Below are 27,970 nucleotides of genomic sequence, written 5' to 3'. Positions count from 1 at the left end.
GCAATCTTTACAGAGCTTTTAATGCATTCTCTCATCTGTTGGACTATTTCTCTGACTGGATAATTCAATACTAAGCTCTCTCTACCAGAATTTTCCATCAACACTTTAAAAGTAAACGGTCTTTTCCAACTCTTCAGAAATGTTACCTACCTCAATTTCTTTCTCTTGGTTTTTAAAGGTTTGTGCAACAGAGTTTAAGCAGTTTGTGGAAAGACTGAAAGTGAAATTCAGTTCAACACTGGGGAATCCCAACCTTGAGATTCCTGATACTTTGCAGGAACTCTTTTCCAGGTATTTTAATAATGGTGATTTTGACTCCATACTTGGGCAGATAGTGGGAGAGGGGGGCCATTCAGAGCATACCTGTTCTCTGCTATGCATGATTTATACCCTCTGCTACTTGTATTCTTGGTGTCAAAAGAATTTTCAATAAATACAAGAAGCAACATTTCTTTCAAATCCATAATTCCTAAATACAAATATATAACTAATTTTCAGTTATTTGTGCAAGCATGCTTATTTTAAATCATTTCCATTTTGCTAAATAATAAAACCAGAAATTCCAGTGTCAAATTTTCATAAATGGTTAAATCCTCAGCTTTGTTATTAGCGATGTAGGTATTCAGGTGTAATATTTTGGATGAAATATAAGACCATTTTCCAGATTAACTGGCTTCATTTTGTATCATAAATTGTTGCTGGTTACTTAGCTAAATCATTTCAATGCTGCTGTCTAAAACTGGTGATACCGAAGAGCGCTTAGCATTGTGTAGCATTCCCCAGGCTCTTTGTTGATGAATATTACTTGGAGATGAGTTTGAAAATATGGGTCTCAACAATTTTATGATAAAAAAATTTAGCACCTTTGTTACTTTTTTTTTTTTTTTTTTTTAACTTTGGGAAAAGCTGTATGTTACAGAAATGCCGTGGATGGCAACTGAAAGTCTGAGAACTCAGTAAAATACCAAATCTGTACAATTCTGTACTAGGTCCCATGCATGTGTTTTATCTGATGGTTATACTGAGGGCTGCTGGAGCAGAGAGCACCCCTGCACTGTTTTAGTACTTAGGTTATTAGCAGTTGCTGTGGTCAACCTCTGCATTTCACAGTTGATATGAAATCAAGATCTTGGTATGGCACAGATTCAGTATAAGGCATGTTACTTTTGTCACAGTGTTTTTCCTTCACTTAACTAGATTTCGAGTTTTGGCAATTGGAGAAGATACAAACCAAAACACAAAAGAGGATAGTCTCAGTAGGTGAGTAACACCAACAGCATTTTTTTCCATTGGGACTCCAAGGTCATGTCAGCCCTCACATCTATGAAAGTCGTGTATATAGTCTTCTAATTCAGTATGTTTTTTGGTTTTTTTTGTTTGTTTGTTTTTTGTTTTTTGTTTTTTTTCAATACAAAGCTTAGTGTAAGAATACACTTAAAAGCCTGCAGGTATCTCTGACATGGATCGTGGATTTGATGAATAAAATGACAGCAGCAATGACCTTCTCAAAATTTCTCCATTGGGAAAACTGAATTTTCAGCATTTTTGTGATTATTTTTATCTCCAGGTTTTTAAATCTCCTTTGCCACTCAAAAGAAATTTTTACCACTTACTGCCCTCACCAGAATTTAGGAAGTAGTAAGATCATTCCTGAAATGCTTTGCAATGTTCTACAAATCTGACCTCTTGACTTGTGAAGAAATACAAAAGAGATGTCTGGAAATTGCAGAACACAAAGCAAGTGCTTGACTTGAAGACTGTGTTGGGAAGCCTCGGTTGCTCTAAGAAAATCTATTTTATTATGGCTCATGTGCAGATAAAAGATAGGGCAGGACTGTCAGATGAGCCCAGGTCTCGTGTTGGCAGAAAATGCAGAGATATTTTTTGGAAAGTGGCTTTTGGCAGAAGGTTTTTGTACTTGGGAAGCACCTTTCTGTGTTAGCCTATAAGCATCCAGAGGAGTCTTAAGGGATGGGTAGAGGTAGAAGCAGAAGTTTTATTTACTGGCAAGGAGTACTCTGGAATCTGAAATAAGACAGGCTTTCCTGTATGAATATTCTCAACTAAGACAATAATCTGTCATTCTGGTGGTCTCTTACCATTATAATGACAATTATGTTTTCCATATGGGTGCTGTACCTTAAGAGGAGGAGATGTTATCAAAAAGAACTTTGTTTTATGTCAGGTTATCTGGACTGATACAGAAATTCAGGGTGGAGGGTCAAGGAAATGTAACAGGCTCCTTTACATTAATGATCCTCAGCTGAAGTGATCTCATACCTTTAGAAATCTATATTCAAAGCAGCAAGTGATTGAGTTGGCCTATTTTTGTGCTAATTCAGTAGATTGGTACCTCCTGCTCAAAAATCATCATCATGAATAAACACTTCTTTTTTTTTTTTTCAGTGTCTACGATATTCATTTTTTAGTGCTACAGAATCTTATTCAGAGCACTTTGGCACTCTCAGATAACCAGATGAAATCTTGCCAGTCATTCCAGGTACATAATCTAGACCAATCCTTACTGATCATACAGTCCTAAAGAGCTTTTCCTTACCTTGTCATAATGTCTTTTCAAATGGGAGACAAGAAACCCCGAAACTTAGATTTGTATCCATTCTTTGGGGATTACTTACTCTGTTCTGCTTTTGAGAAATTATGTTTTCCAGGCAGCTTTTCTATATGTTGCTTTTCTGCTGAGGATGAGATTGCAAGATGTAAGGTTGGAGCAATCCCTGAAAATCATAGGAAATGAACTCTATATCAATTCCAGTGGGTCAAACTGTATCATGATTTAGTGCCTGCTTGAGCAGTTGAAATTATGCTCTGGAGGAGATACCACAAAGGCAGTCGTAGTATCCAGCTGACACTGGTGTTGGTCAACCTCTCCTTCAGTGTTGGAGATTACAAAAATGTATCATCTATCAGTGAAACACTTCAAAAAAATAAAGTTAGAAGTTCCAAAGGAGTTAAATATCAACAGGCAAGAATGGGGCCTAAAAAGTCAAGTTCGTGGAAGCATGTCTGCCTGGTAAAATGATGGGAATAATCTATCCAGGCACAGTGCAAATGAATGTGCTTTACATATTAAATTCTAGTAGGAGACTGATCCCATTTTCAATTTCAAGTGTTCTCCAGTATTTAGTTAATTTAATTGGCATTTACTGTGGAAAGCCTGGAAGCCAATAAAAGAAACAAATAGTGTAGTTAAGTGAATTTATATATATCATTTACATTCTGGCTTGTAGCTCAGTGTTCATTTAGTTAACATAAACCTCCAGTAGGTGAGCCTAACAGTGGGTTCAGAGCTAAAACTGTCTTTTATGTTGGTGTTTTTTGCAGACGTTTCGTTTGTACCGGGAGTACCGGGATGACATTCTTGTGAAGGCTTTCCTAGAGTGTCAGAAGAGAAGCTTGGTCAATCGCCGTCGAGTAAACCATACACTGGGTCCAAAGAAAAGCCGGGCTTTGCCTTTTGTACCCATGTCATATCAGCTCTCTCAGAGTTATTACAGGTGGGTGTCACTGTATATGCATGAGCAAATAAAAAGAATCCAGTCTGGTATGCTTGGCATGGAGGAGAGAATACACATGAAGTACCTAGAGTAAAAAAGAAACCCGGCCATCACAGCTGAAGCTCAAGAGATGAAGATACCATCTATGTACGTTAGCCCTTCATTCAGTTAGCAATTGGGACCATACAGGGAATAGAGCCAAGTTTGCTGAAGAGCCTTTACAGAAAGACATACGCAGAGGAGAGGAGAGGTAGCACTGAAGTTCTAGATGTGATGAAAAGATTTTTTGTCTCTAATTATTTTGTGCTGTACTGTACCCTGAATGTCGGGGGGCAGGGAAGAGCAGTTAGCTATAAATGCATTCAATGCTCACACAGGAGATGAGATCGTTGCTTTATATTTGCTGTATAATACCTGACCTTTACATGGTGTACAAATACCTGCTGTTCTGGACCTAGTAAAGGGACTGTGAAAGCAGATGTAGAGGATACTTGGTCATCAGCTCTAGCATGGAACTTTAACTGTTTGGCTGCTCTATGTACTATTGGTTTGAAATCTATACACTGTAAGAACAGACTACAAAAGATTTATGGTTTGCCGATTGGTTTTCTTGATTGTTTGTTTGTTTGTTTTTTTGTCCAGAGTTTTTACATGGCGGTTTCCTAGTACAATCTGTACAGAGTCCTTTCAGTTCTTCGAGAAGCTCAAGGACACAGAAAAATCAGACCAGCCAGATAACTTCTCGTTTAAAGATCAAGAAAGCAAAGTATCAGAAGGCATGATTACATTTCCTATGGATGGACCAGGTGGTCACTGTGTGACAATGCTTTCCCTATTCTCCCTGGGACTTGTATCTGTGAATGTGAGAATCCCAGAGCAGATAGTTGTGGTGGACAGCACTATGGTAGAAAATGAAGTGATAAAAAGGTAAATACTGTTATTTTTATTAGTAAATAAGGTTTGGGAGTAACTTGAATGAAGTTGGCTATCTCAACACTGTACCTTCCCATTTCAAGGACTTAACAAAGATTTACTAGGATTTCTTTATCAGTGACACCTGGCTCCACAATATTTGTTCTGTGTATTTTCTGTTCTTTAATTTTTATTTTTTAAACCTGCAGTAATTGAATACCATTGAAATTGAAACTCTCTCTTGGCAGTCTTGCAATAGTCGTGTGTTCTGTTAGAGTACAACTAAAATTTCTTGCTGCATGTAACCTGTTGCTTCCTGTTACGTTGCCAGTGTACACAGGAAATAGTTTGTTCCCTTTCTCTTTAGAGCAGTATTTGTTATCATAGTCCTCCTCCCAAAATCTGCTGTTCTTTAAAATGAGCAGCCTTAGTTCCTTTGGTAGTGTTTTTGGTGTATTATCCAGATCTGTGTCTTCCGTATTATTTTCCTCTAAACTGAACTGTGATGTCAAGAAACAAATGCCGTGGTCTTGCTGGCAGGTCTGTGACAATTTTATCGTATTATATAGGTGATACACCTGCTTATATACCCCAACATGATTAATGGCTATATTCTTGCCAAAAAGAAAAAAAAAAAGCGTGGTAATTGATGTCCAGCTTGTGGTTCGCTATAACAAGATTGTTTTCCTTCATATCATTAGTTGTTTCCCTGCAGTGCGGATACAGGTGTATAGTACTGTAATGTAAATAGTATGTGCATTTGTCCATATGAAATTGCATCCTGTTCTTTTCCAGACTATTTTTCCAATGGAAACATTCTGAAAACGAATCCAGTCCTCTCACATACTTGTAGCCACTCCAGTTTGGTGATCCCCTGCGAATTTAGTAAGCTATGTTATCACCCAGGTCATTAGCAGAAATGCATACAACATTGAACTCTGGAGAAGTCCTAGTTGTGAGTAGAGGCACCTGAGTTCAGTTTTCCAACCAGTTTTGATATGCTCACACTAGTTTTTTTCAAAACAATGTTTTCTTTTGTGGTTTTAATATGTTTTAAGAGAAGGTACTTCAGGTCTAAGCCATCTCAGAAAAGAGTAGAAGGAACCTAGGTTAGGTTGTCTTTGGCATAATCTGCTTAAAAGAGAGACAACTTCAGGGTTAGATCAGTTGTACAGAGCCTTGTCTGCTTTGCCTTTATCCAGAATGGCTCTTTCTTGTCCTGGAAAGTAACAGGGTTGACTTGACTAAATTTGTTCCTGGGAAATCTGTCATGGCTGCTGTTACTACTATTCTTTCTTTCCTTAGAGGTGGTCTACAGTTTTCTTGTTTGTTTTTGTTTTTCTTTTTTTTTTTAGTAACTGAAGTGTTTGGTCTGTAATGCTTTTCTCCTTTTAAAAATAAACCCTACCCTATGAGACAGACATGCCTCATGTCTGTCCTGTCTGAGACACTTACGGTTTCAGCCTTTGTGCTCTGAGAGGTGTTCTCTCATGATGAAGCTTCTGTTCAGCCAAAGAGGCTCAGCACTGTAAGCTGAGATATTTGGGGTTCATTTCAGACGTTCACAAAAAGAGAGTATGTACTGCACTGTGGACCTTCACCGGATTTTGTTTTCTACGGTTGTTTGTTCTCAGCACTTCAAATAAGCCTGTTATGGACATACCCACAGCTGTTCATGACTAACCACTGGAATGCAGAATAGCATGTGTTCTTGCTGTACTCATTGTAATGAGTCAATTTCTTATTTTTTTGGCGGTGGGAGGCAACAAACAAACAAAATGTCTCTGTTTGCTGTAGCTTGGGAAAAGAAGGACTTGAGGAGGAGGAAGAGGAGGATGACGACTTAGACGACAGCTCTGGAGGCAAACGGAGAATAGAAGTAAAAGCTCGTCAAGCATCTCATACCAATTACTTACTGATGAGAGGCTACTATGCCCCTGGAATCGTCAGTATGCGCAATCTCAGTCCCAGTGACAATATCGTGGTCAATTCCTGCCAGGTGAAGGTTAAGCTGCGGTGTACACCAGTTCCAGGAAGACTCAGCTCTCCAGGTTTGTTCACAGATGTGGGCTGGAGCAGGATAGATAAATCCTCAGCTCATGTGTTTTCTGAGTTGAACAAAGCCTCCTAATAGGAATGTTCTTTTTACGTTAGACATGCAGTTTGCCTTGTAATGCTTTCTTTCCTGACTGAATACAAACAAGTGGTCAACTTATAAAGGCACCTTTTGGTGGTTGGTGACAAGTCCTTGGCTGCACTTCATATTGCATGAAATTGTTCATCCAAATAGGAAGTTTGTCCTCTGCTCCATTTTTTCCTTAAATTTTTCAGTCCCCCCAATAACTTAAAATACTATACTATCTTACACCCAGGATTTCTTTTCTGTAAAGAGAAAAAAAATCTTTCAGAGGTCCTTGAATGGAAATTCACTTTTACTTGTCTCTTGCAAGTGACTGAAATAGTGGTGTTCAATCTCTGGCCTTTTGGCTACAGTAATTAAATTTGTTGATAATATTTACAGCTTGAATATTTGCAATTTATCGGCACTCTTCCTTCCTGAGGATCTTCCTTTCTGCTGTAATATGAATGTATCCAGGAAAGCCTTTAGCTGTTTAGCTCTTAGTGGGAAGGGCTAGTGCTGTCCCTGCCCATTCCTATTGTTATTGTGATAGAGGTAAAATAGAATTATTTCTCATATCTCTGCTACCACACACGCCCTGCAGGTCTGCTCAGCTAACAGCTCATTACAGTTCTTGTTTTTCCTTGGCTGTCAAAGAAGTGCAGCTGTCATGTAAGTGTCTGTCAGTGCATGATGTAAAGGAAACCTGCAGATAGAAGGGCAGGGAGCAGATAAGAGGACTGCCAAAACTGCCACCTAATCATCTGGAACTGAAAAAAGGTTTTATGCTGCTTCAGCTTCTGAATACTTAGTACAGTGGCGGGTGAGTTTTGGTGCAGTAACAGACCTGTCCCCAAACACAGAGGTGCTTGTTATACTGGTTGTACTAAAACATTGTGAACTTGCAGTTTATACCACGTTTGGCCAATAGCTTTCTGCCACAGATCAGCTGCCACAGATTTTTCAGTGTGGTAGAGACCTGGACAGGCTGGAGAGCTGGGCTAACTAATTAATGAGGTTAACTTAATTAACTAATTAACTGAGTTAACTTAATTAACTAATTAAGGTAAGGTGGCCCAGTGTTAGAGAATACCAGAAAGTCTACACTGTCTTCCAGTGATACTTCCCTTTGCTAAGAGAGTAGGCCCTTTCAAACAAGCTTGCTGTACTTCTACAGGCCTTTTCAGACACAAATATGTAAGGCAGAAAGGAAAAAGGAAGCTGCAGTAATGAACATGGAAAGCTGAGCTCTGTTTTTAATTGGAATTGTCTAGAACACCTCTAATCTGTCTGTCTCAGAATATTTATCTTTCCGTAGTGCACTGTGTAATAACAATACATCACAGCTTATACACTTGTTTTTTATTTGCTTTGCAGTTTCTTCTGTGCTTGATAACACAGCTGTGGGAGTCTCCTGCCTTCCTGAAACTTTTACTAGGCTGATAAAAGTCCAAGAAGAAAAGTATGATGTTGATGAGTTTCTTCGTGAGTGTACAGAATGCTATGGCTATAATCCCAGGGACACAGCTGCTGTTCTGGAGATCCGTAATGCAATAGAAGCCACTTCCCACTTTGGGATTTGCAAAGCTGACCTGGGCAAACGCTTCTGCAGCTATGAGGAGGTGGAACCTGCTCGCACCAGGAACTTGCAGCACTACATTCAGGTGGTTTAACAGCCAGCTGTTTTCCATACATTTATGTCTGCATGCCTAGAATTCCCCTTGAATAGAACAATCTTCCAGATGGTATGAAGCAAGATAAATTGAACAAAGCTACTCATATTAGACAGGAGATAACATACCAATAGCATGATAGCAATCTTGCCTCATAGTTAGTAAGGCCAAAATCTAAAGCAGCAGTTATTCAAAGACAGAAATTAACTTTTTCAGAAACTTAGAGGTGTCAGCATTCACCTCTGGAAGCAAAGTACTCTTTCCCAGTTACAGTTTAACTTAATTTAAGCAGAATGAAAATGTCTTGGGTTGCAATTTCAAAGAAGTTTAAGGTACACAACATCTTTTCAACTTAAGTGCAACAGGACAAGAAATTGAATATCCTGCTAAGCTCTCCCTCTTAGCTGCTACTTAAATATGACAATTCCATTATACTTAGTTATAATGCCTTTTTTTTCCATTGTAAGCTCCTGAGATCTTTTTTCTTTCCTTTTTTTTTTTTTTTCCCCATAGGACCTCATTGAAATGCAGCAGGTTTTAGAAGTAGGAGGCTATACTGTACGACTGGTTGCAATTATATTTGCCAAGCCATGGCTATTACATTCAGTATGTCTGATGAATAAACCAGATGATTCTGGTCAGCAAGGTGCAGACACCACTCTCTCAGATGTACAACAGGATTGCCTGCTGTCAGGACCAAAGAAGGGAGAGGAATGTTCACAAGAGGAGGAACAGCTGGAAACAGACTCAAAAAATCTCTGTGATGAAGAACCCCCAAGAAAGAGATGCAAGACTGAAAATTATGTCCTTCAAGACGGTAACCAACTCTGCCAGGATTCACAGAGTGGTTTGAAAAGTGCAAGTGCAAGTAACTTTGATGCAGATGTTACTGATCCTATTACCACGAAGAACCCTTTGATCATGGATGGAGAATCAGGCTCCCTGGTGGGACAATCAGAACATACAGCTGAACACCCATTGTGTACTCCAGACACTGTGAATGTGGATGCATACAAGGGTCAAGATAAACCTTGTTCTGAGGACAAAGAGCTGGAAGTAGAAAATGATGATTTCAGCACTGACCACAACAAGCTTACCCCTAGCCTTGAGCACTCAGCCAAAGAGCAGTGTGATGATGTTTCCCACTTACAGGAGAACCCAGAGGTCTTAAAAGGTATGTAGGAGTGCTCTACATCCAAGAAATAGAGGCTAGCTCATTGTCATCTGATCCCTAACAGGTAGCTCCGTTTTATAAGCAAACACTTGATCCTTTATGAAGCCATACCCACTAAGGGAAGTTTTTGTTTCTCACGAAGTGGCACTGCACTAGTTGATCTGGAATGTATTAGAGGCTTCAGATACATGAAAGATTATTTTCTGTGCCTGTGCCTGGAATGTTCATGCCTAGTCCAGAAATGTGCTTTCCGTAGAAACCCATTTTCTTAGAATCATAGAATATCCCGAGTTGGAAGGGACCCATAAGGATCATCAAGTCCAACTCCTGGCACCACACAGGTCTACCCAAAAAATCAGACCATATGACTAAGAGCACAGTCCAAACGCTTCTTAAACTCCAACAGGCTTGGTGCCGTGACTACATCCCTGAGGAGTCTCAGTGAAGAGCCTCTTCCTGATATCCAACCTGAACCTCCCCTGTCACAGCTTGACTCCATTCCCTTGGGTCCTATCACTGGTGACTAAAGAGAATAGATCGGCGCCTGCCCCTCCACTCCCCCTTGTGAGGAAGCTGTAGACTGCGATGAGGTCTCCCCTCAGCCTCCTCTTTTCCAGGCTGAACAGGCCAAGTGACCTCAGCTGCTCCTCATATGTCTTCCCCTCTGGGCCCTTCACCATCTTTGTAGTCCTCCTCTGGACACTCTCCAACAGTTTCATGTCCTTTTTGTACTGTGGTGCCCAGAACTGCACACAGTACTCGAGGTGAGGCCGCACCAGCGCAGAGTAGAATGGGACAATCAGTGTCTTAATGTTCTCCAAAGTCATATTTGGATCTGAAGTTTCTCATCTCTGGCTTCACTCCAAAGGCTAGACATTTTTAAATCTAGAAAACACAGCACTATGTTGTACCTTTAACTAGAATACCTGTGACTGAAAGCTGCGAAGTCATTAAACCATTCACCATAATGCAAGACATGCCAGTGAAAAGATTAATAGCCTCTTTTGTGACCCAATCTGACTCCATTTTCCTGTCCTTTTTATTTCCAGTTGTTTTTTTTAATAGCTAGTAGTCTTTGCCAGGATTTACATTGAGTAGGTTGATGGGGGGGGCGGGGTATTTTGTTTTTGTTTCTATCAGCTCATTTCAGATTGAATCACAAGCTGTCTATGTGGCATTTTGCCAAAATCTGCCCTTACCCTGCATTTACAGTTGCAGCCTGCCATATGAATCAGTGCAGATTGATCCATAGGGTCTGGGAGTTGACTATTGTTTAATAGGGGCTTTCCTGCAAGAAACAGACTCTGGGCTGTCTAAGTAGCGTAAGACTTTAATAGTTTCATGTTAAGAACTGCTAAAATAATATTTTGGATTTAACAACTTCTACTGTTTGTAACATAGGAGGGGTGAAATTGTAGCTGTTATCAACTGCAGAGTTCTTACCAGCCTTACTGATGAAGCACAGCTGAAGGCTTTACATGTGCTTATGCCAAAGCTGTTAGCCTCTGGGTGTGGTAGAAGTATGTACATTAAGTAATTATGTAATTAAAACCCATGCCATAATGGATCATGGAAGTTGCAGTGACAACCTTCATTTTGAAAGTAAACCATGCTGAAATCCTGAGTTTACATTCTCAAGTCCTAAGTCTACAGTTACTCGGATGGCTGATCAACTTCAGTATGACCAGCAGTGGCATAAAATTTAAACAAACCCAAACCCATGTGAACACTTGCAAGCTGAGACCCAGCATAGGGTGAAACTTTGTTCTTTCAGTACATAGAATCATCTGTTCAGCCGTGTAATAAGACTTCTAGTGATAAAACTTCTTGCTATGATTTTGGAATAAAACCATGAAAAGTGTGGCTGGAGCAGACAGATGTGGTTGTGAGAACAAGTGTGGAAGAAGGGCTGTGCTGCAGGCAGATAAAGGCAGAGTGGAATCGTGGTACTCCCCATGCAACAGAGAACAACACACCACTTAGTTTGATTCTGTTATTTTCTAGCATAAGCCATTGTCTTTTACAGCTTAGCTGCCTTTTACTTTCCTTCTACCAGATAAAATTTGGGCTAATTAATTTAAAAACTACATGTTTGTTTTCTTTTCAGACAGTTCTATGACAGATTTATCCCAGGCAGCTAAGGACAGGTGAGTAACAGAGATGTCTGCAGAATAGCTGAACAGTTATCATTACTAAAATAACTTCTGAAAGCAAATGCTTTGGAGACCTTAGCTTTATGTTGTGATGGATCGAGAGCGCTGAAGATGAGCCCCATGTTTTCCTCCATTGTTCTTGTTAATGTTGATGTGTTCATATGTGTGCTCTCCAATATCAGAGGAAAAACAGGAATTTTAATTCACAAGTCCAGTGTCAGTGAGTCTCAGCTTCTCTATGCCTTTCCTGGCCACGTGGAAACTCCGCAATATGGAAAGTGTGAATTACAATGCAGGGTCCAGCCTTTGCATCCAAAATGCTAAAAACGAGCAATTCGGTTTCCTGTCTGAGTATCATTGCTGTATGTTGCAGATCAAAGCAAGTCTTTGGCAACTTTTGGAGGATAATAGAAATAATGCAAACAAACAAGTGAAACAAAACTTTGCTGATCATCAGTGATGTGCTGGGTCCTGCACTTGGGTCACAACAACCCCATGCAGTGGGTACAGGCTGGGGGAAGAGTGGCTGGAAAGCTGCCCAGCAGAAAAGGACTTGGCGCTGCTGGTCGACCTCCAGCTGAATGAGTCAGCAGTGTGCCCAGGAGGCCAAGAAGGCCAACAGCATCCTGGCTTGTATCAGAAATAGTGTAGACTGTTCCCTAACAGGACTAGGGAAGTGACTGTCCCCTTGTAAGCAGTGCTGGTGAGACTGTGTTCACTTTGGGGCCGGTCACTGTTACATGGAAGTTGTGATGATGGAAAATCTAGCTAATTATTTTTGGGAAAACCTAGTAAGAACTAAGGACAGGGTTGGTTACAATTGCACACAATCACTAGACAAAGATAAACCTGCAAGCATTCTGCCTTGGCTGCCAGTATAGGGAGATGGAAGAGGCATCATGATGCAGCCAGCAGTTTGCATTCAAAATAGCAGCTGGCAGAGCTGAACTTGAACTGTCTTTTGCAGGGCCTGTGAGAATGTCTGCTTCATTGGGAGACCATGGAGGATTGTGGATGGGAATCTAAATAAACCTGTATGTAAGGGAATGATGGAAGCTGTGCTCTATCACATCATGACAAAACCAGGCATAACAGAAGACCTGCTGCTGCAGCATTATATGGGGGTACTGCAGCCTGTTGCCGTCTCGGAGATACTGCAGGTATGTGAACCATCAGCTGTGTGAACCTCAGTTCGGTTAGGCTTCTGCAGTAAGAGTCAGCACCTACTTCGCTTGAAGTCCCAGCAAAATGGGTGACAACTGTGAATGAACCATGAAAAACCATCTTCTCCCATTAGTGCAAACTAACCAAAGCCAGAGGAATTTACTGCTCACAGTAAGAATAGAAAGAAGCCTGCTTTACCTGTCCTTGGATTTACTGTTACTGATGTAACAATTTTAGCTTTCTGAAGAAATGTGTTTAAAAACTACTGTAAATAAGACCTTCTGTTTTATAAGCCTGTTTGATGGCATACATCCTTAATTGTAAAACAATACATGGCAAGAAAATTTGTTTTTTTCTCCACATCTAGACATGGGATCACCACCACTGCTACTTTGCAATTGAAACCTTGATTTTTTTCTAAGATGATTCAAAATCTTAAGTATAGCAGTAATATTATAGTTGCTTCCATAAGCGTGACTTCCCCTGTTTAACAATGGAAATGAATATTCAAGTGTATGTATGTCATATGTGGCATGTCCAAAGACATTTTGGTAACAATGCAAGTTGTATACACTACCGATCATGCACTGACTAACCATCCTGCCTTGTAGGTGTTCCATCCAGCACAGCATGCCCCTATGTCCTGTGCCACGGCAAAATTTCTGTTGGCAATTAGTTGGGATCAGGAGACAGGCAGAGCAGCCGCGAACAGGTTTAAGTGTGCAATGCACATTGGTCGGACATTGCACGTGTGGGAGAGCAATACAAATTCCTAGGCAACTTGAATTAAAATCAAAGAGTTACGTGTGTTTTTTACAGACTGGAGAACTTTGAATCTAACTTCATTACTAATAAATCTGGTGAGAACTGGTTTTGAAACCATATACAGAGCTATATATATTCTATACACACACATATATATATTCTATCTGTAGTATTATACCAAGTGCTAGTAGATCCAAATGCTTCCCTGCATAAGATCCCTGAATATGCAGCAGGTATTTTCAGCACATACAGCACACAGACTGCCTTGTTGGGTGTTGCTGTGGGAGCAAATGCCTACCCATTAACAAGAGCTGACTCAGAATCCTGGTACATTTATACCAGCTCCAATGTGTAACTCTGAGAGCTGTCATTGAAAGTGTGTTCTTAGTATCCAGACATCAACTGCTGTGCTGAAAGGCTTTTATCCTCAAGAGATACAGTAGCTGATGAGCAAAATGACAAATGAGGGTATATCCAGCTACCTGAACTTTCTTTGGTGTGCAGTAAACTTTGCCATCCCCGTGTCCTCCTGTGGGCTGGAAGTGAAACTACTTGGTACAAATTGCCTAATGTTTCTGGGAACACTAAATGTAGAATAGCATTTGAGGGGGTGGGTGGGTTGTTTAGTTTGTTTTTGCAACTGCTCAAGCTAAAATGCGTGAATTTTTTCTGCAGGGTCTTGAAGCTCTTGGTTGCATCAGACGATTCCACATGAAAAAGCCATCCCTGGTGTCTCTCTTCTCTAAGCCAGTTATGGAAGAACAAATAAACAATCCCAAACTGAGTGAAACCCCAACCACATACTTTGAGCCTACCATAGACTGTACTCTCAGGCTGGGAAGAGTGTTCCCCTATGAAGTTAACTGGAATAAATGGGTGCAGATTATCCATGTATAATAGATAAAAGATAGTAAAATGTACAAAAGTTCTAAACTTGAGTTGTGTTAAACTGGTTTAGCCCTTAGGAACAAGTGTTAATGCAGATTAAACACTATATAATTTGTGCTCCATCATGTTTTGTTTTAAGAAAGCAGGTGGTTTTTTTTTAATTCTTTTTACTTTTGAATACATTTAAGCTGAGAATAAATCTTAATGTTAAGATGAAGGTAATACTTCATCCTACTTTTTTTTAGTGGTTTTTTATTATTTTTCAGTTACTATACTGCTTCTTCAGCAGGCATTCTTTTTAGATCTTTTTGTAGTGAGATATCGTAAGCAGTCTCTTCAAGATAACATTTCACGTCCTTCAACGGCCATATGAATGGTCTGTTTTAGTTGGGTGTGAGCCATTAGCCGAGGTGTTTATGAAGAGCTGTTTTTTTTTAATTGCACATCAAAGGTGCTCACGTTGCGTTTGCTGGAGCTGGGGATGCAGTACTGATTATGCTCTGAAAGAAGTTCCTGTAAAAGCCAAGCCAGGCCTCTAACTGTCCAAAGGACTCCATGCATCCTTCCGAGCTTTTGCAAGATTTTAAACAGAACTTCTGCTCTGGTTTGCCTATGTGGGGCAAAAGGCCCCTGTTGTTTTTGTCTCCCCTGAAGGCTCCAGTGGTAACATTTTGCCTTTGCTTTGTGTGTGGGTCAGTTCCACAGCAGCTGAATCTGCGCTAACCTTTGCTGAGTATTCTTAGAGAGCTTCAGCTAACTAAAGTTACCTCCTAAACACTGATTTTTTCACCGTGTCACTGGCTCGGCCTCTCCTCTTTCAGTTCTCCATGGCAGTCTCAGCCTCAGCGGCTTTCAAAGCACCACACGACGCGGGTATTTCCACTCACCGCCAGCTTTATTGCGAGGGCGGCCGCCGCCAGCCTGGCCCCGGGGCAGGACCAGGCCGGGGCCCCCTCAGCTTGGGCCGGCCCCGAGGTGTGCGGAGGACTCAGTCCCTCCAGCGGTGGCCGCACTGGGGGCTGCAGCACTTGTAGAAGGTGGTCATGGGCTCGTCGGCCGAGCGCGTCTGGATCTGCATGAAGTAGGCGCGGGGGTGCTCGCACTTGGGGCACGGCTCTGTGGGGCGGGGGGCGAGGTGCCGTGAGGGGAGGCAAGGCCAGGCCCGGCCCGGCCCGGCCCGCCCCACGACCCCTACCTGCGGTGGAGTCCACGTTCTCCCAGGCCGCGGCGCCGCCCAGGACGTCGTCCACCTCCTTCAGCTGCGGGTATTTCCTGCTCGTCACCTGCGGGCCGCCGGCGGTCAGCGGGGTCCGGGCCGACCGCGGCCGCCCCCCGTTCTCCACACACACCCCCCCCCGCTCCCGGTTCCCCCTCGTCCCCCGGCACCTTCCGCGTCACATTGCGCACGTAGGGGCAGGTGGTGCAGGCGAAGCGGTGGCACCGCGGCCCCTCCTCGGCCACCAGCACGTTGCCGCAGGCCGGGCAGAACAGCAACATCGCCGGTTCCGCGCCTCGCGCCGCCCCTTCCGGCCCGGCGATGGCGGAGGCCGAGGAGGAGCTGGCGCACGCCGAGGTGCTGGAGCTCTTCCAGGCGGCGCTGGCGCGGCTGGTGCAGGACCCGCTGCTCTGCGACCTCCCGCCGCAGGTGGGGCCGGGGCTGGGGGCACGGGGGAGCGGAACAAGGGAGCGGGGGCGGCGCGGCTGAGGCTGAGGCCCCCGTCGCCCGCTCGCTCCCCGCAGGTGACGCCGGAGGAGATCGGCTCTCAGGTGGCGCTGGAGTACGGGCAGGCCATGACGGTGCGCGTCTGCAAGGCGGACGGCGAGACCATGCGTGCGTCTGGGGCTGAGGGGCGGCGGGCCGGGGGGGGGGGTGTTGCGTGTGGGACGGGGACGGCGGCCGAGGGGGCGCTGACGGGGCTCTCCCCTCCGCAGCCGTGGTGGTGGTGCAGAACGCGACCGTGCTGGAGCTGAAGAAGGCGCTGCGGAGGCACGTCCAGCTGCGGCAGGCGCGGCAGGGCGGCGCCCAGCACCTCAGCTGGTGAGCGGCGCCCCGCCGCGGGGCTGCCCGGCCCTGCCCCGGTCGGCCCCGGGGCTCCTGCTTAACCTTCTTGTCTCCCCAGGAAGTACATATGGAGGACGTACCACCTAACCTACGCTGGAGAGAAACTGGCAGATGACAGAAAGAAGCTGAGAGAGTAAGTGAGCGAGTCGCTTCTGGCGTCTGTGGGGGCCGGATGAGCCTAGTTAGTCAGGCTAAGTACTCAAGCTAAGTACTGGGCTAGTACTCAAAGCATGAGCACGGGGAGGGATCGGCTTGCACCTCTGTGCCACGGCTCAGCCAGGTTCTCCAAAATGGATTGCAAGGTGGGAGCAGAGCTTCACGCAGGTAGGACACATCCCTAGCAGAGGACAGCTGCATGACGGGAAAGCCATGGGTAATTCTTCAGCCACGTTTTTTCTGTGATGAGGGTGTTTGTGCAATTTGGATGACAGCAAGGCAGTCAAACATATTGTCCCTGGTCCAGCCACACTAAACTTTGCACAACAGCTAAACACGAAGTTCACACCTGAGATATTCTGCAGAGATGAGGTTAGTGAGAAAAAGCATAAATGAGAGATAAAGGGAGAAGAGCACATAGAAGGCAAGGCATGGTGTTGTGCACATGAAGCACATCAGTTCATCTCCAATGGAACTGGGAGCATGTGGGAGCAGCTACTCAGCAGGAGATGAGCACAGGCCCCATGACGTGGTGGAGGGGATTGAAGGTGTTCTAAGGGAGGAAATCAGATGGAGCTTTTGAAGTCGCAGAATGGGGTGAGGGACCTCTGGAGGTCATCTAGTCCAGCCCTCTGCTTAAGCATGGTAACCTAGAGCAGGTGGCTCAGTGCTGCATCCAGTTGGGTTCTGAGTATCTCCAAGAGCAGAGACTCCACAACCTCTGCGGGCAACCTGTGCCAGTGCTCAGACCCCCTCACAGAGTTTGACAGAGCTGCTAAGGTAGAAGGGCATGGAGAAGGGTTGAAAGAATGGCAAGCCTGCTCAGCCACACATCAGAGACAATCCTTGTAACAACACTGACAAACCACTGCTATGCTTCCGTGCCTGTTCTCAGGGCAAGGAGGCAGGAGGTACTTCTGTGTACTCTAGCTGCTGCATAGAGCAAGTGTTGGTTATATCAGCCCTCATGCACACCGGCAAGAAAAGCTTGTCTGAAGTATTACAAACTCAGCAGGAATGAGAGTCCCTAGAAAGACAGCCCTACCTAATCAAAGCTGTCCTTGAAAGACTGAGCCATGGGTGACAAGACATTGTGTTGAGAAGGTGTTGCAGTTAAAAAGGCAGATGATCAGATCCTGTTCAGCCTATGCAGGTGAGAATTTTAAACTGTCCTGCAGTAGAGCACATTAGGACTCCATCTTCCCCTGGGAAAAGGAGGCTATAGGATTTCAAAGTTTGTGGTTTCCGGAGAACTGGCATGTAACAGCACAACTCTCTGTTCAGGTATGGCATCAGAAACCGGGATGAGGTCAGCTTCATTAAGAAACTTCGAAAGTAACCTGTCAGGTAAGTCCTGAATATCCATTACAAGCTACCAGTTCTTCAGCTTTGTCTTCCCAGGGCCTTAGCATTCAGACTTACAGCAGCTTGTGGTGCTGCTCTCCACTGTACAGCAGAGCATTCCTGAACGTCCGTGGCTACATTAGGCTCACATGCTGGCTCTGGTCCATTTCCACATTCTCATTGTGTTGCTTGTGCTTCTCTTAGGGCAGGGAATGATGATTCAGCTACTTCAGTTAACAAACCACATCAGGAGCAGCAGAAGCAATACTTAAGTGTTAGCAATGGTGCATCTCTAACCCCTACATTACATTTTAGACTCTGCTCCCCCAGTGTCTTGAGAATCCTTAAATATGGTATTCCTTTGTTTGCTCTTATGACTGCTTCTGGGACCTTGCTTTATTTTATTTTTTTTTAGACTTGATGAATCTCTGGAAATCACTGTCAGAAATGTGGCAGGTTGTTAACTAATGCCTAGGAAGATGAGGTCTCTGTGTTACACGTGACTGTCACCATCCAGTTCATTTGATCCTCCTGTGAGTCTCATTATATCCAAGTGACTCTTCTTCCACCTGCTCCTAATGCTCCTATACCCTTCAGAGCACCTGCAGTTAAAAGAAGTGTCCCATGGGTGCACATATACAAACACAAGTAAATGTTGCTGCTGTTTCACATTGGGTGTACTTTGAGCCATTCTCTTCAATTACTGCAAGTTATAAGGAGTTACCAAAAGGCACCTCTGCTTATGTACCATGTAGCTTTTGTTTCTCAATTTCTCAATTTTCTCAGCTTATGGAAACCTTGAGCTCAGTTGAGTTGTTCTCAGAAGGCACTAGGCAACTTTTGGCTGTAGTATTTTTGTGCAGCTGATGGATTTAAGACTACTAGTAGCATGTATATTTACCTGTATGTAGCCCAAGTACACAGCGTAGTTCTGGTATCGTGCTGCAGTGATACACACAAACACAAGGGGTGGCCAGGACTCCCAAACTTAGCATGTTTAAAATTGTCTCCCCTCATCACCTAAAAACACAGTCACCAAAAAGCAGTGGTAATTGCAATTTTTCCAAACACTTCTTTGTTTTGTGGCTCCAGCTAGCTGGGTTAGAAACTGTCACTTTGTGACCACAGTAGCTTTTTCCCTCTTTCAGTGCTACCGCATCTGTGGCATCCAGTGTAATGAAGTGTGTGCCATGACAGAAAAGCTCTGTCTACCCCATAGTGCCCACGCCCAGCAGTTAGCTATAGCAGCAGTTGATCCTTCTGGTACTGTGGATGTAAGAGAGCCCGTCATGTAGTTATTACTGCCACTTTCAAATATGTTCTTTCTTTAATAGAGACAGCAGAGAATCCAGCTCTACCATGACCAGGCACTGGATCCAGCACTCTCCTAGAGGAAAAGACTGTACCATTTCCCAGAGAAGCAAACTCCAGTTGAATAGAAATTCCTACATGTTTTCGCAGTCACTGTTCAAAATGTTTCCCTCTGAGCTGTATGCTGAATGCACTATCTGTGATTAAAGAGGCTCTCTAGTTTTCTGAAGTGTTTAAAGCCCTTATTTCTCTCCTTAGTGCTTTCTACAACTATCTGAAAGGTAGTGGGGAGCTGGGGGTCGGCGTCTTCTCGCAGGTAACTAGCGATAGGGCTAGGGGGAATGGCCCCAAGTTGCACCAGGGGCAGTTTAGGTTGGAAATGAGGAGACATTTCTTCTCAGAAAGAGCAGTCAGGCATTGGAACGGGTTGCCCCCGGAGGGTGGTGGAGTCCCCGTCCCTGAGGGTGTCTAAGGAAAGGTTGGACCTGGCGGTTAGGGACATGGTTTAGTGGGTGACACTATTATTAAGGGATGGTTGGACCAGATGATCGTGGAGGTCTTTTCAAACCTTAATGATGCTGTGATTTCCAGCAGCAAATCTGTCTGGGTGTTTTGGGTGCCAGAAAAGCATGCATCCTACTGGTGTGTGAAACAACATTGGTGAAATAAAGCAACAAACATAGCCACAGACTATGCAAAACAATTAACAGTAGCTAAAACGCTACCTTTCCATTTAATCACCACCTCAGCAGTAGTAAATAACTCTGGTTAAAAATGTAGTATTGAAACTAGTGTAATAAAAATAATGGCAGCAGAAAAGGTTCAATACAATTGAACAAGGCACAAACTTTCTGTTCAGTCTTCTGAGATAAGGCAAAACATGCCTGCCGAGTGCTAAAGAGACAGTTTAAATTAACCACGGGCAGGGTTAGAAGTGTCATTGGATTAGAAGCTTTGTCCATATGGAACTAGCACAGCAAATGCAAAGACAGTCCATCTCCAGTGCCTGCTCGAGAAGCCCGTCTTTGCCTTTCAGTGGAGCTGTGCATCCAGGTCGTATTTCTCGCAGAATTTGTCTGTGAATGGTATACAAGTAAGGAACTCACACCACTCACACTTGATGGGGTAGAAATAGAATAGAATCACAAGTCCTGAGAAGAGTGCAATGAAGATGAGCTGGAAAACTATAATTTGGCATCGCTTCCTATATAAATCAAACTTCCCAAAGCTAATGTAGGGCAGGAAGGCAAAGGACAGGAAGAAACCGCTGATGAATCCTGAAATGTGAGCAAAATTATCGATCCAAGGCAGGAGGCCAAAGGCAAAAAGAAAGAGCACCACAGCCAGCAGCTTGAAGAAGGCCCTCCATGGGCGTGCCAGGATTTGCCAGCTCTGGAAGAGCTCCACAAAGAGACAGGCCAGAATCCCAAACTGGGATCCTGCAGGGCCAACCTGCAGAAGAAGAGCATTACAAGTAACATCAGGCACATGCCATTTGCCTGGCTTCTGCAGCCAGCTCCAGCCATTACAGTTACTTATCATTCAACCAACTCCTTGTTCAGTGTTACTTGGGAAAGAGATGCCGCAGCGTGAGACTTCATCCTGACAATGGGGTTCAAGGCCTGGTTTGACACGAGGACCAAGGTAGGTGTGAGGCCATCAATGGCCAGAACAGATTTTCATTTTAAGGACGGTGAATCTGGTTTGAGTCACCAGAGTGGAGAGGTCTTTAAAGGCCATCTCCTTGGTCCCCTCACCCACCATGCACTCTTCCTTATTGAAGGACCTGGAAGATGGTCCTCCAGGTCCAACCCATGCAGCTTTCTGAAGTGAAGCCGATGGTCACATCGGACTTCTCCAGCTGTGGAATGTGGTCAGGGACAGTCCTGGACCATCTGTGGGAAAGGCAAGCTGTGGTCTTAGCCCACACCCTCTCCTACCTGCCACTTGCATGTGGAAGGTCTCTGGCACCAGCTACAAATCTTAACTCCCAGCCTACCACGGGCCTCATCATCTGGTCAACACCCCCAGTTCATTGCAAGAGGCAGCCATCTTCCCATGGCCAGAATGGGTCAGTCACTTGGAAAGCCCAGGGTACTCTGGGGGATGTTACCGCTTGGCAGCTAGATGACGGTGTGGTACTGACTTCTAGCTAAAAATCTGTACAATCCACATGCTGCAGAGATAAGCGCAGCTCTGGTTTCTCTGCCTCTGCCAGAGAGGCACAGGTATGAAGAGACTTGTATTCAGGGCAAGTTGCCAGGACCCTAGTCTGTAGGAGACCCACCTCTGCTCTGTAGGGTAGAAATATAGCACTGGCAAGGTTCCCAGTGATGCCACTGAGCAGGTAGATGATAGAGATGCGATGCCATCCTGCCAGCTTCTCTAGGTCCCGCAGGATCGTCATTTGGAAACAGACTGAAACCAGACAGTGCAGGATCCTGCCAAATTCAGAGTACAGGAGCTGAAGCAGCAGCCACTGAATTCCCCAATGTGCTCAGCTCATTTGTCTTCTCTGCCGAGTCTTGTTGAAAGCACCTGATCTGGCCCATGCCTCTTAATATCCCTCCCACCAAATGCAGCCTGATAAACCTCAGCAGGGACAAAAACTCAGCCCCCCACTGTCCCCCAGGGAAGAAACCGCTAGAACAACCCTCAAGGCAATCCCATGGTTCCCCCCACTGGAAGTTTTGCACCTGTGTTTACCCAGCATGTAGGAAAAGCGACAGCCAGAGGCGGTAGAACTGGTCAGGGACTTCTGGATTTAGGAAAGGGAGGAGCCCGCAGACATCATCCATGCAGTGAACCTAGGGCAGCAAAAGAGGGGTCACGAGGTGTGCCAGCCAGCACCACCCAGCACAGCCAGTTACCAAAGTCAGAGACTGCAGCTAACTCTGAAAAAGGGGTTCTCCTTTCCCTTCCCTGCTATATCAAGTCCCAACACTTGTCTCTGACACCAATTCACATGACCCCACCCATTACTTATTGCAGAATTAGGCCCTTATTTATCACCTCAACACACGTACAACATACATCCCCATTTGCTCACCCATGGAGCAGGAAGGTTGCATTCACCCACTGCTTTTACAGTGGTCCTGTGCTGGGCTTTTGTGGCTACCAGCCCCAAGTTCTAAACTGGTCTCCCAAAAAGGACGGATGCAACTAGCTCTGCCACTACATTCTGGATCAGCAACTTCCCCTGGGCTCAGGGTGGGACTCAGCCTAAGGGCAGAACACAAGACTCCCACCCATACTGCCACAGTCGCTCCCAAATCTTGCCAAGCTTTTAAGAGGAATAGGAGTGGCCATACAAAACCCCAGCCTGCACTTACCTGAGAGCAAAGCGTTGCCTCCTCATGGAAATAGCCCCGCATAAATTCACAATACTCTCGGGAAGTTATTTCACACCTGGAAGAAGCACAGGTAATCAAAATGAGAAATGACTGGTCACAGTCGTGTGGAAGACACAGTGTCGTCCCTGGACACCCACTCCTCCTCATCTCATCCCAAATCTGTCGATGAGAACTGATGCAGCCCTTGACATGCTGTAGCATCTCTACAACGGGTGCACTAATGCATTCCCATTTCAGTCAGACGCCACTCTTCGTACCTGCCACTTCCCCCCCCGCTCCTCTCCCAAACACAAGTCTCAGTCACCCCCTGCTTCCTCCCCCCCTAGATTAATGCCCTGCATACAAGGGTTCCAAAATAAGTACTGAAGCTGAGCTATTTACAGCTGAGAAAGAAACACTGGGGGTTGTGGAATTTGTGTCTCTTGGGCTTAGGAGTCCTGTGCCTCAGTCGCTGACAGCGTAGGAAGGCAGGGGCTAAGCCAAGAGTGTCCTGCCGTGACTTTTGGGACAGAGAAACCCCTTGGGGCAGCACTGATTTTTCTTCCCAGCAGGGAAAGCCATGTCCAAGCACTAGTCAACTACTTAAGCTGAAAAGCAACATGAGGAAGAACATCTTCCTCCTTGGCAAACCCCACAGTTGGTCATTTCCTGACAGCTCCTTGAATGCTCAGAGGTACCAAGCTGGGCCAATGTAGCTGTTAGGAACACGCTGGCCATTCCCAAGGAAAAGCACTGAACTCCCCAAAAGAAATATTTAATTCCCAGGGCTTTGAGTCCCTCCAAACTGCAGGATCATTTGAATGAGATATCCTGCCACACCAAAGAATCAGGCTGGCTGTTATCCTGCGCTTGTCCGAGTCCTGCTCTGTCTGGGAGATCCGGTTGGGCTCCCCTTCCCAGCAGGGCTCTGGGCTGCATGCAGGAAGCAGGAGGACAAATGGCTTTGTCTACAACCCCAAAAGGGACCCCTGTTTCTCACCCCGCTACCCAGCCCCTCTCCATATAGGTAAAACTCGTTACCTTCCTTTGGTCCCAATGCAGCAGGGCCGGCCTGTAATCACACAGTCCATGTGAAGGTGGTTTGTATAATTTCCAGCACTGTTTTTTGTGCATATCTGGAAAATGACAATAGGCTTCAGTTAGACAGTCACGATTTTGCTTGCTGCCTGGGTAAGGTCAAAACAGCCACTTGGGAAGAAGCCAGTCCCACAGACACAGCCTCCTGAGGCCTTCGTCTGATAGCAAGATGGTGCCTGACACCCCATCTGCCTGAGCTGTTGGAGCCTAAATCAACACCTTCTCCCCTCCCTGCCAAGCAACCAAAACAGCTCCTAGACTGAGTCAGTCTCCGTCATCCTATTACCCTGGCAGGGCTCAGGACTTTAGCTGGTGCAGGGGGAACTTTTGGAGCTGGAGGGCTTCAAGCCTTGGCTTGACAAAGCAACTGCTGCCCTGACCTGGTGGTTGTGACAACGAGCAGGAGGCTGCAGCAGATACTGCTTCCAACAGCAGTGCTGTGGCTCTGAACAGTGGGGTGGAAATGCCATATGCCAGCACAGGCCCTGTGCCACCAGTGATGCTCACCGGCCATTTGGTGATGTCGTCCGGCCACTCATGTGGCTCCATTGATGCTGGCTGCTCGCACACTCTGCAGCAACAGGAAGCAAAGATCACCCACAGAAATGACATTCCCCAGTACACCACGCTGTCCCTGCACCCCAGGCTACACTCCCACAGGTCCCTTCTGTCCCTGGCAGGGGTGGTAACGCACTATATCAGGTCAGCCAAGGCTGTGCTGATTAAAGCCACAGCTTGCTTCCAGCGAGCAGAGTTCATGGCTTCAGCACAAAGGCAGCCGTCAGAGAGCAGGCAACTGCCCAGCAACATACTGGAGGCTGCCTGGCTCCTTTCCAGGTGGACACAACCCCAGACATGGGCACTGAGTTGGTCTCAGCCCTGCACCAGCCCATGGTGACCAAGGGCAAGTGTATGCTGTGGCACCCAGGGCTTTGCAGGAGAGTTGTGCTGGGAACACAGCTCCCAGGAAGGGAGCCTGTGCGGGGAGCAGGGGGAGCAGGTGAGGAGGAGAGGGACAGGAAAAGAACCCACAGCTCAGAACAAACCACTGTGGAGATGGTCAGCCAACAAGAGATGGGGGGAACACAGGTATGAGCATACTCTGGGAGGCTCCAGAGGAGGGAGCTGTCTCAGCCTCCCTTGCAGCCATCAGGGCAGGCAAGGACATCACAGTCCACACATCTCATGGTCTCCAGACTAGCTGCTGCCCTGTCCATCACGGAACTAGTCTGGGAACTCTGACTCTACTTTCACAGCAGCCCTGGTGTGCCCAGGTCGGCAGCTGGGCTCAACAGGACCTACCTGGGGTCCTGATGACAAACTGACCCAAACTGCCTCTTGCTTCCTGCCAGCATCGGTGTGCTGGGGTGGTGGGGCCACTTCACCCACACAGCCAGGGTGGACTGCAGGAGAGGGGAGAGGAGAGGTGTCACTGTGTAGCCCAGGGACAGAGAAAGCATCAGCAGAAATGGCCCTGAGCCTGCAGGAACAGCAGCAAAGGGACCACCACACTCACTGAGCACTCCTCCTCTGAGGTCTGCACGCAGCCTGACTTGTCATTTCGCACACAGCAAGCAGAGTGCTTCTCCTTCTCCCGCTTTGCCTTGATGAAGCTGTGCACTTGCTGGTCCTGCCTCATGCATGGTGAGAACTTGGCCCCCAGGTGGATCAGGGCCTCCTGGCAGAGAGATGGAAAAGTTCAGCTCAAGCAAGGTGCAGGCAAGGACTGATCAGGACAGAGCAGGCTGGGGGTGGACTCCCATCAGGGCCAGGGACAAGACCTGCATAATGATGTTCAACACGCATCAGGCATATTCTCAATATTTGCCACAAAGAAGTGAGCCCAGAACAAGAATCCAGGGACTTCCCTGCCCATGGCCCCAGAAAGGCCAGTGCTGGGGCTGGGAAAGGAAGCTTTGGGACATTACAGCCTTTCCCAGGGGAATGGCACTATGAAAGCTGTCACACCCCATGTAACTCCTGCAATTTCTCTTCAAGCCCAGTGCTTGGCTTCATCAGAACAGGGTGCAAAGCAGGAGTGTCAATGTCCATCGCAGCCTCCCAGTAGCCCATTCTCCAGGGCAGCTGAGGCAGGGAGCACTGCTGCACCCTGCCTGGGACAGCAGGGTCCTGCAGGAAGTCCAGCCAGCGGCAGCTGCTAGCACCTGGTCCCAAGCAGCAGAGGGCCCTGGTCTGTGGGGTGGCACGGCTCTAGACATGGATGTATCCCCCTGACAGCCCACCAAAAGTCCCAGCCAATGACACTCACTGAGCTGGGGCCAATCCAGAAGTTTTCCTGCTGAACATATTTGACATTTTCGTAAACTCCTCTGTTTCGCAAGACCTGCAAGGAGAGAAAGTGAGAGCCCCATGAGCTCTTGCCTGCAGGAGCAGCAGGGCAAGCAGCAGAGACTGGTGAAAACAGCTCCCAGGAGGAGCAGGAATCCCCACAGCAAATGACTGGGTATACAGTTCTCTCAAACTGGTCTTTTGCAGGATAGCAGGTCTGGGCACCTTCTTTTAAAGATTTCACTGAAATAGTCTATCTGGCTACTTCAACTTTCAGGAAAATCCACACTCTCCCAAGGATGGCTGAGGTCCTGCAGAAAGCTTCACACAACTCAGAAACATAAGCAGCAGCTGCCAGCAATGCAGGTCCAGATGCTGGTGACAGTGCTCTGAAAGCTGTCAGACTTGTAGGTGAGAAGTAATCCAGGACATCCCCCGCATGGAGCAGGGATACGGCACTACAGAGATGTGTATCTCAGAGAGAGACCTTTGACAACTTGTGGGAAGTCTACAAACAGCTTCAAAGCTCACGAAGTCAGACAGGTCAGTTTTGCTCCTGAAAGAAGCAAAATCCTGAAGCTGTTGCAAAAACTTAACTCAGGTTTGAAATATTTCCCTACCACGAACATCCTTCTGGTCTCCAGCAGGAGGGGAATAAGTTGCTCAAAAGGGGTCTCAGCACAGACACAAGCAGAACCTGTGAAGAGCCCACCATGCTTTGTGTCAAACGCCCATCTGAAAGAGCTCAATGTCAAGAGCAATGTGGCTGCAGCAGGGACAGCAGGCAGCACAAGGGCTCACAGAGATGCTGCATGCAGGCCCAGAGGCAAGCCTCAGACAAGTAGCCATTGTGCTGAGGACTGACACAGAACCAGCAGCAGAAGGCCAAGACACAATCACACTCCAGGCATGTCAGGGTGATTTACTTACTGAATCAACAGTTTCGTGTTGTGAGAACCCCACAGGGGCAATACCATAGATGCACACAGCGAGGATGGTGATGAGTGAATGCACAAAGGTGACCCAGTATGTGAAGAAAGGCCTGGATGGAGGTAAAGGGAAAAGATCAGAGGCAGAAATCCAGGCACGTTACATCTACTCACAGAGCACAGGAGAAAAGCTTCTGATTTTTCCTAGGTACCTTGGCAGACTCTGGGGAACAGGACCAAGATCATCTAGGGATGCACAAGACTGGGGGCAACGATCTTGCTGGCAGACAGCCCCTGTTTGCTCTGACTACCCCACAACACTGAGCAAGCCACTCTTTGCCAAGAACGCCATCCATGAACACACAAGCCTGATGCCAAAATGTGCCATGTGCTGAAATAATGACTTTAGGGAAATGATGAGAGGCATGAATACCTGAGCCTTCTTGCTCATAACAGGACAGTAGTGGTGGGGAAGAGACACAGATGCCCAAAGCAACAGGAGGAGTAGGGTACACTCCCAGTGCACAGTGATGCTAACATGCTGCTGTCAGCTGCAGTTTAGTGCTGTGCTTCAGGGATACAGACTAGGGGGTCTCAAGCCACAGGTTTCACCCCATCACTCCCAGGCAGTTCCCTGAGTCACCCAGAGGCAATGGCACTCACTCCCTTGCTAGTTGTATCGGGAACCCTTCTATGACTGCAGCTCTTACCTGTGATCATCCATGTCCTCAATCTGCCGCTTCACGTAGCTGTCGATGCGCTTGCGATATGTCCGGTTTGTCAGCTTCCCCACCATCCCCAGGCCATATGGCCGCTTCTCCTTGGCAAAAAGCTTCCTGACAGGGACAGCAATGCGCTGGCCACGCTTCTGTGGGCTGACACTCACCACCTCCTGCCGCAAGCGGACCTTGGGCTGTGCCAGGCCCCCGTCCTTTTGCTTCCTCCAGCCTCGCTCCAGTGGGCTGGAATAAAAAGTGGGACAACAATGGTTTCCTTCTCTATGGCACAGTAACGGGGACCAGCGCTTCTCTGGTTTTTGGTGGCAGCAGACCTTGTGTCTGTCCCACCACAGCTGGGCTGAACAGC

At 46.1% G+C, this 27,970-nt stretch overlaps 4 protein-coding genes across 13 annotated transcripts in view; 2 read left to right on the top strand and 2 right to left on the bottom strand.

Annotated features, from left to right (window-relative positions):
- Positions 1-14,590, top strand: part of GTF3C1 (general transcription factor IIIC subunit 1) — a 47,823-nt gene extending 33,233 nt beyond the window's left edge. For 3 of the 4 annotated variants that reach the window (XM_040575212.1, XM_040575211.1, XM_040575214.1), the window contains 11 exons: positions 179-291; positions 1,198-1,260; positions 2,407-2,500; positions 3,343-3,515; positions 4,158-4,442; positions 6,225-6,478; positions 7,924-8,210; positions 8,733-9,393; positions 11,501-11,540; positions 12,514-12,706; positions 14,151-14,590. In XM_040575212.1, the coding sequence (XP_040431146.1) occupies positions 179-291; positions 1,198-1,260; positions 2,407-2,500; positions 3,343-3,515; positions 4,158-4,442; positions 6,225-6,478; positions 7,924-8,210; positions 8,733-9,393; positions 11,501-11,540; positions 12,514-12,706; positions 14,151-14,372 (2,385 nt within the window). In that variant the 3' untranslated portion in view covers positions 14,373-14,590. The remainder of the gene's footprint in view (positions 1-178; positions 292-1,197; positions 1,261-2,406; positions 2,501-3,342; positions 3,516-4,157; positions 4,443-6,224; positions 6,479-7,923; positions 8,211-8,732; positions 9,394-11,500; positions 11,541-12,513; positions 12,707-14,150) is intronic. The other variant, XM_040575213.1, reaches the window with a different exon arrangement.
- A 649-nt stretch (positions 14,591-15,239) lies between these two features.
- POLR3K (RNA polymerase III subunit K) lies at positions 15,240-15,885 on the bottom strand. The gene is made up of 3 exons (XM_040575227.1): positions 15,750-15,885; positions 15,559-15,646; positions 15,240-15,479 (listed from the first exon to the last, which is right to left on the bottom strand). Exons 1-3 carry the CDS (start codon positions 15,858-15,860, stop codon positions 15,352-15,354), a joined length of 327 nt encoding a protein of 108 aa, XP_040431161.1. The 5' UTR covers positions 15,861-15,885; the 3' UTR covers positions 15,240-15,351.
- SNRNP25 (small nuclear ribonucleoprotein U11/U12 subunit 25) lies at positions 15,870-19,461 on the top strand. Of its 2 annotated transcripts, XR_005824715.1 has the most exons (7): positions 15,870-16,008; positions 16,104-16,194; positions 16,296-16,401; positions 16,484-16,558; positions 17,866-17,928; positions 18,341-18,458; positions 19,260-19,461. XR_005824715.1 is itself a non-coding variant. In XM_040575226.1 (6 exons), exons 1-5 carry the CDS (start codon positions 15,901-15,903, stop codon positions 17,918-17,920), a joined length of 435 nt encoding a protein of 144 aa, XP_040431160.1. In that variant the 5' UTR covers positions 15,870-15,900; the 3' UTR covers positions 17,921-17,928; positions 19,260-19,461. The 2 variants fall into 2 exon arrangements, 1 of the variants encoding a protein (XP_040431160.1); XM_040575226.1 differs by lacking the exon at positions 18,341-18,458.
- A 466-nt stretch (positions 19,462-19,927) lies between these two features.
- The window catches only part of RHBDF1 (rhomboid 5 homolog 1), a 37,934-nt gene continuing 29,891 nt past the window's right edge, over positions 19,928-27,970 (bottom strand). For all 6 annotated transcript variants that reach the window (XM_040575222.1, XM_040575221.1, XM_040575225.1 and 3 more), the window contains 11 exons: positions 27,595-27,846; positions 26,886-26,997; positions 25,936-26,010; positions 25,183-25,344; positions 24,969-25,069; positions 24,174-24,237; positions 23,610-23,704; positions 22,569-22,644; positions 21,943-22,043; positions 21,524-21,677; positions 19,928-20,688 (listed from right to left, as the gene is read on the bottom strand). In XM_040575222.1, coding sequence (XP_040431156.1) covers positions 20,269-20,688; positions 21,524-21,677; positions 21,943-22,043; positions 22,569-22,644; positions 23,610-23,704; positions 24,174-24,237; positions 24,969-25,069; positions 25,183-25,344; positions 25,936-26,010; positions 26,886-26,997; positions 27,595-27,846 — 1,612 coding nt within the window. In that variant the 3' untranslated portion in view covers positions 19,928-20,268. The remainder of the gene's footprint in view (positions 20,689-21,523; positions 21,678-21,942; positions 22,044-22,568; positions 22,645-23,609; positions 23,705-24,173; positions 24,238-24,968; positions 25,070-25,182; positions 25,345-25,935; positions 26,011-26,885; positions 26,998-27,594; positions 27,847-27,970) is intronic.

This window comes from Cygnus olor, chromosome 15 (assembly GCF_009769625.2).
Source record: "Cygnus olor isolate bCygOlo1 chromosome 15, bCygOlo1.pri.v2, whole genome shotgun sequence".
Taxonomy (NCBI): Eukaryota; Metazoa; Chordata; class Aves; order Anseriformes; family Anatidae; genus Cygnus; species Cygnus olor.
The sequence above is the reverse complement of the archived record's forward strand: the minus strand, read 5'-3'. Positions and strand labels throughout refer to the sequence as shown.